The sequence below is a fragment of the Monodelphis domestica genome, chromosome 6, assembly GCF_027887165.1.
Source record: "Monodelphis domestica isolate mMonDom1 chromosome 6, mMonDom1.pri, whole genome shotgun sequence".
In the NCBI taxonomy this organism is placed as follows: Eukaryota; Metazoa; Chordata; class Mammalia; order Didelphimorphia; family Didelphidae; genus Monodelphis; species Monodelphis domestica.
In genome coordinates, this window is record NC_077232.1 from 239,164,213 (window position 1) to 239,181,789 (window position 17,577).

Genomic DNA, 17,577 nt, shown 5'->3' on the forward strand with positions numbered 1-17,577 from the left:
CCATCATTTATTATTACAGATCAACTTGGAGTTAACAAAATTGAAAATGGTACCATGCTTTTATTGAATTTTTCTTTATTTTTATCTTTTTTCTCAACAGTCAAATTTGTCAGTGTTAACTCAATTGGTGATTTCAAAATAACTCCCTTGTGGTCAGCTAACCACTTACTTTCTGTCAATATATAGTCAACTTCATTTATATTTGGGGATGTTGTTTAGAGTTTATGAAGTCCAATGCATTTAAACTCCCTTCATCAACTATTTATGATTGATATGAGTGAGATTTATAACTTATCTCTAAACATATGACCTTTAATATAATCTTAAGTTATATTTTCCAACATATACATTATGTTTTTGAGATGAACTTTTGAACCACGGTAAGGAAAAAAAAATAGCTGCAACTTCTTCTGAGTTCTTCTGAGTTCCTTTATACCTGAATATTAATTAGTATGAACTTAATCTAGTTTTCTCATTTGATTTTCAAATTGCTGGTCATTGGACACTCTGACCTCACAATACCAATACCAACTATTAAATTAATCTTAGGGGATCTCTTCAAATCTTGTTGTATCTAATCATTTCTGTTTCTGTTTATAAAATTCCTCTAGGATCAATGCAGATATATTTAAGGTTTGCCAGGACCTAAAACCATGTGATTTTTTTTATTTTTAATTGTTATCTATCCATTCATTCATTCATTTGCTTATTTGTTTTCTGTTTCATGATAATCCATGGCCAAGTCACTTATCACTTTGTGAATCACCTTTGATAATACATTCCTCCACAGTCATGCCAATTCTCATACTAAAGACATGGTATGGCCCAGCTCCATTTTTTAAGGCTTTCCCATTTTGGTAGGACCTGCTATATTATTCACTAGATAATTCGTGAATGAAATTGATTCCATGACCAATTTTATTTTTTACAATCTTTTCTCCTGAGAGATATTCTTAATGCTTAACCATATTTTGAATCATTTTGAAAACTCTTGCTGACTTATGACAAATTGTATGAAATCTAACCTCTTTCAACCCTAGGCATCCCTTGCTCTTCAGGTTGTGGCACTGAGATTACTCACATTTCTAAATATAGAACATTGAACATATTGCAATCCCTGGGCATTCTGCAGAAGCTTTAATCTATCTCTGGAGGGTTGGCAATCTGTCTCATGTCACTGGCATCCATTATAGATATGATCACATTTAGAGAAATAGAGTCCCTTCAATATAAAATAAACATCTGTGTCCACTTTGAGAATGGCCACTCTGAAGTAGTTTGTCCTAGAAAAGCTTGTAGAAAAACAAAGACATTAGCAATATCACAGAGAAAGATCCAAGAAACTCGTAGCCTTATTTACCCTTCAGCCAGCAAAAAGTCCCAGAATGAGACAGGATGATCTGATAAATAGGAAGGAATGATGGCAAAAGGTATTTTTGCTTCTCTCTTTATTCTTTTTAAGTGCTTATGCTTTTTAGGATAGATTAGCAAATTATTCAGAACTTCACTGAATATTAACCTAAACTGTTTTCTCAAAGGCAAATGCATTACAGTTACATTAGATTTTCAGAATGTTAGCTTTTTTCTTTTGAAAGTATCGCAGAATTACTTTTGTTTAGCTAATAAGCAATCTGCTGTATGCAGTTAATTGCAACAGAAAGCCTTGATAGAATAGAAATGAGACAATACACTCTATGTAATAAACATTTATTGAGTGTCTACTATTAGAATACACTATTAAATATCAGTTATCTGCATTCACAAAAAAACCTAATTTTAATAATTAAATAACTTTTAAAATTTGTTGAACATTCCAAACCAAAAAGTGCTAAGGGAGCAAGAAGAAGAGGGTAAAGAAGAATATAAGAAAAACAATAAAAGCAGCAGTTAGGATTAAATAATTTGCTGTATGTTCCTAAAATTAACTGGCCTCTAATTCATTTTCATATAGCGAAATCCTTGATAGTAATTGAATGGTGGAAAATAATAGAGTACCTATTTGATACATATAACCCACATAATGCTATCCTAATAGACATCTTTAAAGAGCTGAATTCCTCAAACTTGTTTAAAGGGTATCCACCTACATTCAGTGAAAAAATGTTTTCCTGATTCACTTTATCTGCCCTCAACCATGCTGACCTGATAACAGCAGATGAATCAGAGAGTGCAAAAGTGCAAGTGTATATACAATTATTTAATTCTCTGCAATTTATTGCTATTGACCCAAGGTACCCAGGCAATTCTATGAGCACACAGCTCCTAATAAAGTCTATCTACAATGGAAAGAACAGAAAGATGGCGTTTTTTAGGTGAAAGTATCAAAAGAATTTTGACATGGACCTTAGGCATATGAAAATAATAGTTCTTCTGCTTCTTATTGTTTTAGTGATTAACAAGAAGAAAAGACACACTCTCAAATTTCCAAGAAAATCAGATTACTACCATATATAAGTATAGTTAAAAACTTCTCATTCTTGCAGTTCGTCTATATGCAATATTCATAAAACAAGTCATCCTGAATTCTACACTCTGCATTGTTATAAACAGTACATAAAATGTGTTCAGCAGTTTTCATAATTTAGTTTATAGTAACATTATAAATTTTAAGATCTAATTGGTATAAAATCTGCCTTGGGTTTCATGATGCATAACATCTTATAAATTTAGGCAGGAAATAATATGGCAAGGCTATTAAATTAATTTTCTCGGAACTGAAGAAACAATAGATCATATTTTTTTTTTATTTTTTCTCCTATACTTTTTATCTACTGTGCTAGGTGTTGAAATGGGGGGAAAAAAACATGGTAAGAACACTGTGTGACTACATCAAATAAATCAACTAAAATTGTAAAAGCAAGTGTGACTTCTTGTATATTCAAATTATAAATGTCCTGTTTCGGGGGCAGCTGGGTAGCTCAGTGGATTGAGAGCCAGGCCTAGAGATGGGAGGTTCTAGGATCAAATCTGGCCTCAGATACTTCCCAGCTGTGTGACCCTGGGCAAGTCACTTAACTCCCATTGCCTAGCCCACCGGTTCTCAACCTGTGGGTTGCGACCCCTGTGGGGGTCAAACAACCAAAACACAGGGGTCCCTAAAGCCATATCTATCAGCAGCCCTCCCCCTATGAGGGGCAATGGATTTACCCTGTTGCCTGGAGACCTGACTCAAACAGAGACCCAGAGAGAGCACCCGGGCGCTGGCTCTGGAGGGGTTAAGAACGAGTGCTGGAGCGGATAACTCCTGCAGCTGATAACGGAGCTGAGTAACCCCAGCAAAGTGAAGGAGGCTTCACTGAGCTGGAGGGAGACAACAGGAAGAAGAAGGCAGCTTCCGCGGACGCCCTCCCCAGATATATAAAGAATAACTTTATATATAGAAGGCACCTCATTTAAGAGACAATATGCACTGCATTTTATTTTGCCAATCTAAATGCTTTATTAAAGCCAATGGCAATAAATGGGAAGTGTCATTTCTGTGCCTGTCTATCAGTTTGGAACCACAAAGATATGTTCTGAGATAGATTATCATTTGCAAAAGCTTGCCTGTTCTCTTCCCATCTTTTCATTAAGGATGTCATTGATACCTACTTAGTTCTTTCACATTAAAATTCTGAAGATGTGAAAATGGAGGCATATAAGGCAAACTATATTAATGTCCTCTCTATTTTTAAATAATAAAAACAATTCATTATCTTTTGTCTTTTAGCTATTACATGAATTGATCATGATTGCCCTTCAAAATGTTTGCTCCAGAATAGGAACTCTTCCATATATAGTCCTCTCAGTTCTGTCTTTTCTTTAAGAGTCTTACTTGCATATTGTCTTTCTCCCTCAAAGACACCACTGAATTCACCCATCAATCAACATAAATTTACTTAAGCATCTTACTATATACCAAGCAATATAGAAGACATGAAGTATATTTTAAAAAGTGAAATAAAAAACTAAAGCAAAACAGATTGGCCTGAAAGGGATTACATTCTAACAAGGGAGGGAAAATGCATAGATAGATAGATAGATAGATAGATAGATAGATAGATAGATAGATAGATAGATATTGAGATATACACATGAAGATTAGGGGAATGGATTCGCTGCAATATGGAAAATCCACTTAAAATGTTTTTTATTTCATGTTCTTTTCTCAAACTTCAATTTTTTACTTATTTTAACTTTTAAAAAGTTGCATATATTTGTTGTACAAGATAAAATATGTTCATATATTATAAAATTACTATATATATATATTTTATGCATTTCTGAATTTCTAAACATCTTGCTGCATTCATGTATTATCTGTGGCTTCTGAAAAACTCCTAAAAAATTTCTGTTTAATTTCTTATGCCAACCAGTGATAGATCAAAACTGCAATGGGAAAAGTTGCAATGTGGAAGAGATCATTTGTTTTGTAATGCACATACATGTATATATGTTACAAAAACAAATACAAAGCAACTCCTGGGGGAAAAGACTAGTAGCTGGAGATCAATGAAGAAGGAATCACATAGAACTCATTGCTTGAAATAAATATTGAAGAAAACCAGGGATTGCAGTAGATGGAGGAACAGAATATGAGCAGTTCAAGACTGGGAAAGATCCAGGGCAAAGAGAGGTGAAAAGAGAGTGTTGCATTGAGAGCAGTAAGAAGGTTCTTTTGGCTGGATTATAGTGGCTTGAAGGAAGCTATGTACAAAAACTTTGGGAAGATATAGGAAGATACCAATTTGTGAACCATTTTAAAATGATAGACAAAAATTTTACTCTTGATATTACAATTAACAAGAAACTGCTGTAGTTGAATGAACTAGGGAAATGACCTGTGTCATAGGAAAATCTCCTTGGCAGATAAGTGGAACATGAATTAGAAAAGGGAGTGATTTAAGGCAAAGAGACCAATTAGAAGACTTGTAAAAGTCAACAAGGCACTGGGGGCTTGAACTAGTATGATGACTGTGTAGCAAAAGAGGACAGAAGGGAGATATATTACAGAAATAGAAACAATTAAGTCTTGGGAAACAAATAGATAACTTGGTGCAGTTAGAGTGAGGAGATGAGAATGGCACTAAGTTTGAGAACTTGAGTAACTAGAAGGAAGTAGGCTGAGCACAAATTTAAAGAGAAATTAAATAAAACACCCTTAGTCTGGCACTCAAAAAACCCCCACAATATGGTCTTTCTGCTTTTTCATTTCTATTCTCTATATGCACTTTTCTATAAAACACAATTCTATTCACTGTTGCCTAAAATTCCTCCAACTTTTTTAACTTCATCTCTTTCTAATTCACCCTGTTTCCTTTATATGGAATTCCTTCCCCTCAGCTACACCTAGAAAGAGCCAGTCAGTCCTTCACTGCCCAGCTGAAATTTCACTTCCTCTATGAAGCATTCCTAGGTCACATCAGATGAACATGATTTCTTTGACTTTATATAGAACTTCTATTTGCTGTTCTACTAATGTGTGCCTTATATTCCTTGAAGGGGTATGTCCCAGTGAAAAGGTTAAATTGATGGGGCTAAAGACAAGCATATATATTAGGTGAAATAATGTCACACAAACATAAACCAAAGGCTGGCTCAGGAACCATTTCTCTGTTTGCCAAATACAAGACTGTGAATCAGGATAGTTGGTGGATAGAGAAATTTCAAGTCAAAAAGATCTGTTTGAATCAGGAATTATATTTCCAGGAGGTTTTATGAAATATCTAGACTGAAATTTACCTCAATATCTTTCATCTGCTCTAATGAGTTAGTGTGAATGCCAGCCAGGTTGGTTGTAGTTCCACTAGGCTTATATATTACTTAGTATGTAATGCCTGGTTGTGTGAATATCTATATATTTATAATATTCTAGATTACATTTATAGACTCTTTTCAGGATTCCAAAGTACTTGAGAACATTTTATCTTCACCATTCTCTCACCTTGGAGATAGATGATATTCTTATCCTCATTTTACAGATGAGGAAATTTAGAATGAAAGAGGTTTAATGATGTATCTAGGTCATCCAGTTAGTAAGTGCCTGAGGTCAAATTTGAACTCAGGTCTTCCTGACTCCAGGTCTAGACCCCTATGTACAATGCCACCTACATTCTTTTGAGTCAGACTGACTATATAAATCCTTGAAGGTCAAAATCTGCAACTTACAAATTTGTGTAACTTACCAGAGTCTAACAAAGTGGACTACGTACACATAGTAGATAATAAATATGTACTTTATATTAATTTAATCACTGAAACTATGAATTAACCAGTAAAATTAATATTATCATTATTTCAAGAAATTTGATTGTTATGAATTTATATTCTTATGAATACAGATTTGTTCTAAGACATAATTTAAAATCAATTTGAATTCAAATTAACCATTACACATTTTTGTCAAGTAGAGAAATTTAACAATGTAATTGCTAAGCATATCGGCTTTTACAAAATTTTGGATAAATTTTGAATTGCTTCTATAATTGTTTTTTTGACTACTACCCCACAAGCACAAAAAATGTATTGTATTGCTTATTTAATATTTGGAAGAATTAGCAGTGATTACAAGAACATTAATTAAGTGTTGATTTGTGATTATGAAATTTTAAAGAGCTATATAGTTAAGAAAATTAGATATCTTGAACAGATTTTATCACAATATTTTTTAAATTATAAAATAGAACCAGATTTATTTATCTTGTATAACTTTAAGCCATATGCAGTAATTGTTTAAATATCAACTTAACTTTAAATCACTTAATCTTGAAATTCTTATAGGCAGTTTGCCTTCTTTATCAGTAAATTTCTATTTTAAAACTGAAGAGCCTTGGGGGCAGCTGGGTAGCTCAGTGGCTTAAGAGCCAGGTCCTGAGATGAGAGATCCTAGGTTCAAATCTAGCCTCAGAAACTTCTGAGCTGTGTGACCCTGGGCAAGTCACTTGACTTTCATTGCCTAGTCCTTATTGTTCTTCTGCCTTAGAACCAATATACAGTATTGACTGAAAGATGGAAGATAAAAGGTTTTAAGGTAAAAAAAAAATAGAGGCTAAAGTATTGCCTTATAACTTGGAACCTCTTTTCCCCCTCCTGCCTCCAACCTGTATAATTGAAAATCTGTTACCTTAAAAAAAGAACTCCATTTCCTGGGGGGCCCACTGACTTCCTGTCCTTATGTACTTCCTGTAGACGGGATAATAGGCGGTGATGTGGAGGGTCTTGTCCTCTTTTTGGCCCTTTTGGGGACCATGGCAGTGTTGAGTGGGGATTTTGAAATGATTAATCAGCCATGGGCACGTGGTCTTTATTTTGTATCTCCTTTATTCCTTGATTCTAATGACCATTAATAAATCCCTTAAATATAATATTTTTATTATTGAGATCTAATTTTACATTTTACATATCTTACCCCCTTAATGTTTGTGCCAGATCTTCTGCTAACATGTATTTTAATCTTTGGTATCTTAGTATGTTTAACAAGATTAATGAATTTCAATAAAATAACAATTGATTAATGACTATGAAAAAGAATGTCACTTTATGAAGTACACTTTTCTTTTTTGTTTATGTCATAAGATACACTTTTCTAACAATTTTGATATATATGCATATATTGTTATATCTTCATATATATGTCTATACATACATATAATTAAAGGTATAAGCACATACATAATTTATTTGTATTTACACTAGTGTCTAGAGAGAGATAGAAATAAATCTATATTTATTCTTCTTCATCTACCCTTCCCCTCAAAAAAAGAATTAGGGAAAGTGATTAAATTTTTCAAACCCTTTTTTTAAAAATCTCAACATCCCACTATTGTCCCAGAAGCTAAAAACTTCAGACAGAAGGAAATGTTCTATGTAGAAAAAATTAGTCACCATATCATTTTTATAGCAAAGAAATGGAAGCAAATAGTATGCCCGTTAATTGAGGGAGAGCTGAAAACTATTATATTAATATAAAGAACTAGTGTGCTATAAGAAATGATGATCATGAGGAAGTCAGAGAGTTATGTGAATGTTTGTATGAACTGATGCAAAATGAAAAAAAGCAGACCTGAAGGCCAATATACATAATGACCTTACACACAGACAGTAGAGTAAATAGATCAACAGACTTGGAGTAAAAAAAGATCTGGGCTTAAATCCTTCCTCAGAAACATACTAGAAATCTCCCTCTGAGCAAGTCACTTATTATCACTAGGCCTCTGTTTCCTTTTTTGCATAATGAAAAGGTTGGTCTTAATGAAATCTCAGGCCTCTTCCATCTCTAAATTTTTGATCCTTTGTAAATTAAAAGATCATTGGAAAAAAGCTAAATACTGCAAGAAAAAAAACAAAAAATGAAAACAAAAACAATGAAGCACACAAGGCTGGCAATTAGGTAGTAAGTGGATAGAATGCCTAAGAGTTAGGAAAATCTGAATTCAAATGTGACCTCTGATACTTACTAGCTATGTGATTCTGGGCAAGTCACTTAACCCTGTTTGCTTCAGATCCATCAACTATAAAATGAGGTGGAGAAGGAAAGAAGACCCAAAATTGCCTTACAGCCAAGACTAAAAATGACTGAAAAACAATAAACTTTCTTTAATAAAAGAGATGAGGGATGATGTTTGAGTAGAATGTTTGCATTAATTGTCATTTTGTTGTATACCTTTATTTATTTTTTTCCCAGAGAGAATTGAGGGAAAAGGATTAAGAAAAGGTATAGCTGCAGAAATTACAGTGATAAAATAAAAGAAAGTATAAATAAATATCTTCCCTAAAAAAAGAGTAATACTGTATAGAGTTTTAAAAAAATAATATCTCAAGAAACTTCCTATCTTATTCAAATGGGCAAATAAAATATAATTGAAATAGTTCTAATTTTGTAGAATGCTGACTAAAAAAAAAGGAAGATGGAAGTAACTTCTTTTATGCTTCATCTATTGAACAAAAAAAAAACTCTTTTGTACAACTGTGTTTCTCTTACCTCTATATACAGAAATAACTTTTTTGCTTTCATCAGCATGTGAGAGTTTAATGTTTCAGTCAGATAAAAGGAATTAAAATTCTTTTTTGGGCCTCATCTATATTTTAGTAAAGTCATTCAATACAAAAAGTTAATTTAATATCTATCTGTATAAATTTCACCTTAAAACAAATTCTTATATGTAAACTATATTTTCTTTTTCATATAGCATTTTATCTGTACTCAAGTGGCTTCCTGGAACATCAAATCACATAATGATAAGAGAAACTAAAATAGTGTTTTGACATTTCAGATACTTGAACTGGCTAAAAATCTGATCTTTTGTTCTCTAAAAAGAAAGTTGTAATTTATTATCAGAAAGACAGTTACCCATATTTTATTCATGAGTTAAATTCTAACCAATACCTGATGTAAATTAATAAATGCACAGGTAGAAGGTTTTTCTAAAGGCATAAAACAAGTTCATTCCTTTCATAGCCAACTCTTCCTTCCAATGCTTATTTTTAGACATTTTCTATCACAAAGGGAGACAGTATATACCTGGGATAGGGTAGGGTGTGGGAAATGAAAACTAGCTCATATTTGAGGGTTTCAGGTATCCAACACATACCTTAACATCATTGGTATTCATTCTTGTCCCCTCCTTCCCCACAAAGATGTCGTCAATGTCCACAAGAATATACCTGTCCAAGGATAATGTGAGTTTCTTCCCTGACAAGAAGGAGATGGCATCTATGAAGATGAGCTTGTGCAGCCAAAAGTTCAAGTTGTTGCCAAAAAAAACCCGTTGAATCCCATCATGAAGCCCTAGGTCATGTATGATGGTGGCATAGAGAATACCTTTGGAAATGGGGGGAGAAAAGTTTTCAGGGGCTTTGACTTTGGCAAATATCACTGGTTGATATGCCGAATGATTGATTTGGAAAACTGTCCAGTCACTTCCAGGTAAGGAACGTCTATCAAGTTTAGAAGATTTTGTCACCCGTAGCAATGGAGAATGAGGGTTAATGCAACAGTCTTTCACAGCAAGATTTCCATGAACTGTAAAAGGGAAACCTTTTAGTGGAGAGCTCTGTAGGCTACTGTCACTAGTCTTATAGAATCCAATGACACCCACACCATACTCTACACAGTATTTATCTAAAAGGCCTCGATTCCAAGAGTCCATATTGACATACTTGGAAATATTTTCATATATTATAAGAACATATTTGCCTTTATTTTTATCAATCAAAACAGGGAGGTCCCCTTTTCCAGGAGCAATTTCTATATGATACTGAAACCTACTTGATTCGAGAATCATGATGATGTCTTGACCCAGGGAAGAGTACTGACTCTCCACAAACACCAGAACAATAGGGTCTGTCCTTAATGGGTCAAAGGGCTTCATGGTCTTTAGATCCATTAATTTATATGGCACATATGGAAGTTCCCCACAATCCATTTCTGAAGACATTTCAGAGAGTTCATTTTCCTGTTTGTAGCCAGTATACAGGTAGTATGCTGAAATGACAATGCTCACCATACAGAAGGTGGCAAGCAAAAGAACTGTCCGCTGAAAATGTCTGTGAAGCTTCATGATAAAACTCATGTCGAATATATGTGCCTCAAATTGTTCAAAAGCAGCAGCATTTAAAAGAAAGAAAGAAAGAAAAGACAGCTTTTCAGCAACTTCTCCAGTCGATGTAGTATTTTATGTCACCATTGCAGCACATTTGTCTCCCTTCAGCAAAATTCACAGAAAATATAGTCTGAAAGACAGAAGTCAAGCATAAAATATTGAATTTGTACATTTTGAAAGAACAAAAGTTCTCCTTGCCTTTCCCCTCACCTATCTCCCTACCTGCCCAAATCCATCCACCCCACTGGCTGACAAAAAGTCTACTTGGGATGGATGAATGGATAAAAGTGAATGAGTGTATTGATCTTACCTGACTCCAGATGATATATAAGAAGACTGAGACAAGGAAAGAAATGGACCTAGTTAAAATCCAACCTCGGAGCTAGCGACCATTACTATTTTGCTTAATTGACTAAAAGAAGGACTTGACCCTTAATAAAGGGGTCTCAGATATTATTTTCAAGACTTCAGAATTACAAGATAGTTTCCTTAGCTCATTGAGAATGACTGTCAAACTCTGTTACTAAGAAATACCTCCAAACACAAAAAAGAGCATTTGGGAAATATCATGTTTATTGACATTATATTCAGTGTCTATACTTATGATATCCCACTTCTACAGAGAAATGAGTCAGGACTCTTTTCTTTGGGGTCAAGTTTGCCATTATAGCAGTCAATGATTTTGAATAATTCAGAAAAAATAAAATGCTAATATGAAATTTTAGTTGGTCTTCTTTGTAAACCTCAAAATTCCTTAGACTTATAAATGTTGGAAATTTCACCATTGGGATATTTCATACTTGGAAAATTTCTTACTGATCTTACTGATTTCTTACTGATTGGAATGGGAACCCCATTGGCATGGGAGGTTCCTTCTCTTCCCTTCTTCAGATTACTTTAGGACAGAAACCTTTTGCTGAACAATGGAAAGGACTTTGACCTATGCTTAAGCATAGAACAGGAATTTCTTTGAGTCTTGATTGATTTTAGAATTGATACAATGGAGATACTTGGAATAAATCTCCACCCTATTCAGTCCTAATAGGATTGAGTAAGGGCTGCAGCCTAGATCAAAATTTAATTATTCCAATCTCTACCATACTCAAGTTAACAGGATTTAGAAAGGGCTGTAGCAAAGGAGTAAAGATTTAATCATTTGAAAATATGACCTTCAACAGACATGTGCAAAAGCCAGAAACCTCTGGGCGGTCCTGGGTTAAGCTAGAGCCTCCATTGGCACAGGGAAATTGATGAACAATGATTGGTAGATGGGAGAACTGGGAGGAGGAACTTGGATGGTTTCCTAAAAGATAGGAGGGTCTGAAGACTCGAGGGGGGTTGAGGAGAGTTGGTCGGTGTGATTCCTGTGGCTCAGAGAAGGCTTGCTCTGAAGGAAGCTGAAGGTGGGGGCCTCTGAGACTGTTTCTCCATTTTGGACACGTGAGTAATAGGGACTGATCTCTTTTCTTTGCCCCAGCTATCTAAGGGCTTGGGCCTTTTGGCCCAGCCTAAACAGAAGGGGTATTTAAGCCCTATTCCCTTCTCTCCCTTTTTCTCTCTCTCTATCTCTAATTCCTTTCTTACTCCTATTGTAATTAAACTCCAAAAAAAGCTGACAGCTGACTTGAGTTTTTCATTTAGGAATTATATAGCTGATTCCTTGGCGACCTTAAATTAATATATATCAGTCTTTTAAAGTGATTCCCTTGTAACATCTTATGAAATCTTATTTTTTCCTTATATGTTGATAGCAATTTATATACCAACATTTATTTCCTGAACATTTGTTCTAGGTCAAAATTTAGTTTGGCATTATAGTATGCAAAAAGTATAATAAAGACTATTAACATGGCAGAGAGAATACAGGGCCAGGAATTAGGAATCTAGTGAATAGAGTTTCAAGAAATACCATTTCCATTTTAGTTAAATTGAGGAGTTAGAAGAAAATTGATTGCAAAGTTAAAAAATTAATATTGGCTAGTTACTGACAATATATGGGGATTCTAAGTGGCATGATGCTACAGATTAGAATTGTGGTGTGGTATGCTTTGGCAATTGGCACTTTCAGAAAAGCTGTATCTAAATCTGTTAGGACAGAAAAGTGGAATAGTGATAGAGATTCAGGAAGAGGTAGAAGAAACATACTTCTTTACTTCAGTAGAAGTGAGCCTCTAAAGGATTTGCATTGTTATTATAATTCACAGTTTATGAATATATCAGAAAACTAAATGTTTGGTGTGCTCACAAGTTATTGACTTCAGATTGTATCTGAATTCAGAGTATTAGCATTTATGCTACCAGCCATCAGGCAGAAATGAGGTGAAAAGCTGAAGAAATTAGATTAAACTTCCACTAATAGTTTTGGAGTATAAGGGAGATTTCATTGGTGTAAAGAACTCCTCAATTAGGAAACATGTGCAGCTCAGCACATGAGCATAGAATAGAATTTCTTTTTTTTTAAATTTGGATTCTGTGAATGTTATTCATGTATATGTATAAAAATGCATATATGTGAAACTATCAATATAAATGATTTTCTTTGAAATGTTCCACATATAGGTATATACACACAGATACAGATTGTAAATATTTTATTTTATGAATTTGAAATTATTCTTGGAGAAGTTCATAAATTTCACCAGAGTGTCAAAGGGATCCATGATACACATAAAATGAAGAACACAATGTCTTAGAGAACTTATAAAATACTGTTAGGTTATATGACTTGCTCATGGTTACACAACCAATATGCATCATAAGCAAGTTTTCCTACTCCTAAAGTCACCCCTCTGTTCATTATACCACAGTGCCTCTTGGTAATGATAATGAAGATAATGATGATGACATTTAAATACTTCAATATTTTCATCAGTGTGGATTCTCACTTCCAATTCAGATCTCATAACTTCTCTAGAAGAGAAGTACTTTGAGTCATTAAAACACTTAAGTTCTTCATCCTAGGGCTAGCCTAATGAAGGTCTGCAATCTCATTTGGTCCTCAGCAGCTGACATTCATCTCATCAACAGGTCCTGTAGCTAGTCTTATGAAGAACTTTGAATTCCAGTAACTTGGTTCTCAGACATCTGACATATATCCCAACACCAGGACCAGACTCAAAGCCTTTCCCAGTTTGGCAGAAGCTGCTGTAACTTGTTTTCCACTGGACTCATCTATGAGAACTGAGAATCATTCCCTTGCCATGAGGACACAACAAGTTACAGTTCTACTAAATGGAAGAAGAAAAGGAAGAAGATGAGAAAGAAGAATATGAAGAAAAAGAAAAAGAGAAGGAAGATTAAAATGTATATAGTACCTCAAGGTATAGAGTTTTCCTTTGTATAAAAAATGGGGTATAATTGCCCAAACTAGGATATTGGTTCTAGAAAAAAAAAAGGAAATTGGAAATTTGAGAGAAACTTTAAAAAAAGAACCAGTGGAATTTGGCATGATGCCATTTAAAAAATTTATCACATATACCCTTTTCCCCCCACCAGGCTTACAGATAAGAGATCTCCAAAGAGTAATCTTGAAAATAGTTAAATCTGCACCTATAATCCTATGATCAAAAGATATGGGTTCTAATGCTGAGGTAAGATATCACAGCACTCAATCAAATACTTAATAAGGGAAACCACCCATTCTTTCTATATTGACCTATCTACAGGACCTGTTCTGCTGTCAATGTTTTTCTAGGGATTTTAAGAATCAAACTTCCAAATCTACCTTTTAGAAAAGAATAAAAAAAAATAAAGTGTGGGAAGATGGCAGAGAAGGGAATGAGGCATTCCTGCCCTCTAATATCCTCACCAAGCAACCATAAATAACTCCACAGAATCAATGCTAAAAGCAACAAAAACAGACAGATGTTAGGAGTGAAGCTGAAGAGCCTAGGATAAGTATGGAGGAAGATTTCTGACTTCCCTGGCCTCTCTCCCATTGCCTTGGGCCCTAGGAACAGGAAATGAACAGAGTAGAATCAACAAAGTAGCTCCTGGGGGCATGATTGGCAATGAGACCCAGAAATTTCTTCTCTAAGGAGATCACTGGAATCCATAGTCAGAGGGCCCTGGAAATAGTTGTATCTGCTCTAGCCTTGACTCCAGAGATCCTACTGGTCCACAGCTAGGCAATGAAGGAGTGGATACCATGGAGTCTGTAGTTGATGGGCCCTGAAGGCAAGAATTCTAGCCTCAGAACTAACAAACAAGGAACTTTGGAAACATGAGGAAAACAGATAAAACACTTGCTCTATCCTGGACTATAGCAGTAGGACAGGAGGAGTGAGGAAGGAGTCTTCACTGGTAGGTGTGGTTACTGAGGAATTGGGGCCTTAGCTATTGTCACTCTCAGGAGAGTGGGGTCCCTGGTTACTGCCACAGGGGGAGGTGGATAGAATTCTTGCATTTGCAGGGATAGAACTAACCAAGGACCTAGTTCAAGCATTTGAGGTCAGTCTTGGCCTGGAATCTGAAAGAGCAGATGCAGTTGTTTCTAGGACCCCTGACTGAGTTGGGAACTGGAAACACATTTGCCTCTCAACCATAAAAATTCGAATAATTAAGTAGGGTCCAGGATAGAAAATTAATGCAAAAAATACTGAAATATGAGGTAATATACCTCAGCATACTAGGAACCCTTGGACTCCATCAAAAAGCCACTAATTAAGTTTATTGACTGGGCTGCTAAATTTTAAAAAATAAAATAAATAAAAATGAACAAGCAAAGGAGAAAGAGTTCAACTATTGGTATTTATTATAGAAACATAAAAGACCTTGATTCAAACTTAGAGGATGGTGAAGTAAAAATAATAAATAAATACGATAAGAAGCTTTTAGAAAAGTTGTAAAAAAGAACTCAAAAAAACCAAATGAGTGAGGAAAATTAGGAAAAAATAAGAGCAATACAAGAAAATAAAAAAAAAATTACAAAAGAAAGATCACCCAAATGGAAAAAGAGATTCAGAAACTCAGAGAAAAAAATAATGTATTAAGAACTAGAATTGGACAGGGGAAAGAAATGATTTCCTAAGACAATAGAAAATAATAAAACAAAATTGAAGAATGAAATAATTGAAGAGAATATGAATCATTATTACAAAAACAACTGACCTTAAAAAATAGATCAATGAGGGACAATATAAGAAAAGTTTGACTGCCTGAATCAAAATTAAAAAAAAGAGTTTAGACACTATACTCAAAGAAGTCATCAAATAAAACTACCCAGAAATTCTAGAATCAGATGGTAAAATAGAAATGGAAAGTATCCACCTATCAATGTCTTAAAGAGACCCAAAGATGAAAATGCACAGGAACATCATTGCTAAGTTCTATAGCTTCTAGATTGAGTAGAAAATACGACAAACTATATATACAAACTATAAATATTGTGGAGCTACAGTCAGAATAATACAAGATTTAGCAGTCATGATATTAAAAAACATAGAAAAAAACTACAGGACATGGAATATAGCATTTTGTAGAGCAAAAGTACTAGGCTTACAAATAGGAATAACCTATCCAGCAAAGATGAGCATAATTATAAAAGATAAACAAATGGACATTTTACAAACAAAAAAGGAGTTTCAACTATTCCTGAGGGAAAACCCCAAACTCAACAGAAAATTTGGTCTATAAGAAACATGCGAAGGTAATGAAACCCAAAGTAACTCCAAAAAGTCAAATTATTTGATTCCTTTCTGGAAAAATACCATCTATGGCCCTTGGGAATAGCACTATTGCCTGGGTATTTTGAAAGGGTGTGTATGGATTGAAGACTCAAGGTTGAGATAAATGGAATATGATGGGCTGAAATGGTCAAGGAATAGACCAGGAAGGCACAGAGTGGAATGGTTATCTCATATGCAGGAAGAATGAGATGAGAAACTGCCACAGAGAAAAGGAGGAGCTGGTAGAAAATTGATAATACTAGAACCCTACTTTCATCAGACCTGAGATAAAGAGAAGAATAAAATGCACAACTACAAGGATAAAAAAAAAATTAACATACAGAGAAAGAGAGAAGAGAGATGTGATAAGGGAGGAACTGGAACTCCTCTTTGGAAGCTCACAGAAGAGAAGGAAGAGTGGGTTAAGAGGAATTAAAAAGGGATAAGAAAGAGAAAGGAAGGATACCTACAAAGGAGTATATATCAAGAGATAGTGGGCTAAGTTGAGTGTGCATAAGTGAGGGATTCTTAGGACAAGATGGGGAGGGATTTTTAGAATCAAACTTGTATCAATTAGTAGGGGGAAAAAGGAAGAGGTTTTTGGAAAGATGGAAAGAGTAAGAATCAAAGGACAAGTGGGGAGGGACAAGGAAGGATGCCTTTGGAAAGTTGGGCAAGGGGAGAAGATGAGGGAGGGCTTAAAGTATATCATAAAGGAAAAAGAAAACAGAACCTGAGAATGTGTTAATTGCAAGAAACACATTGAAAATGAGAAACACACAGAATGAATGTGAGGGGCTGAAAAAGAATATATTATGCCTCAATTGATCCCAAGAAGACAGAGATAACAGTCATAATCTCTGGCAGAGTTGGGACTAAAATGAATTTAATTGGAAGGGATGAACAGAGTAATTATATTTTGTTGGGAGTACTATAAATAATGAAGCATAATCAATATTAGACCTATATTCAACAAAAGTTATAGCATCCAGATTCTTAGAGGAAAAACTGAGATACAAATAGAAATAAATAACAAAATAATAAAAGTGTGAGACTTAATTATCCCCTCTCAGAACTAGATAAATAAAACCAAAAAATAAATAAGAAATAAGTTAAGGAGATGAGTAGAATTTAGATAAGTTAAATATGATAGATATCTGGAGACCCAACAAATGTCTAGTATATCTAAGATTGAATATACACATAATCCAAACATTGTTTCTGATCTGATAACAACGATATAGAAAGTATAAGTATTCTGCAAAAGTCTTACTTTAACACATATATTCTGGAGGCAATCCTGCATGCCTGGGGAATTGTGACATTGGAAC

At 34.4% G+C, this 17,577-nt stretch overlaps 1 protein-coding gene across 1 annotated transcript in view; it reads right to left on the reverse strand.

Annotated features, from left to right (window-relative positions):
- The window catches only part of LOC100011021 (bifunctional heparan sulfate N-deacetylase/N-sulfotransferase 3), a 230,393-nt gene that overhangs the window by 200,657 nt on the left and 12,159 nt on the right, over positions 1-17,577 (reverse strand). Inside the window, exon 2 of the mRNA XM_001362764.4 lies at positions 9,570-10,710. Within this exon, the coding sequence (XP_001362801.1) occupies positions 9,570-10,550 (981 nt within the window). The 5' untranslated portion in view covers positions 10,551-10,710. The remainder of the gene's footprint in view (positions 1-9,569; positions 10,711-17,577) is intronic.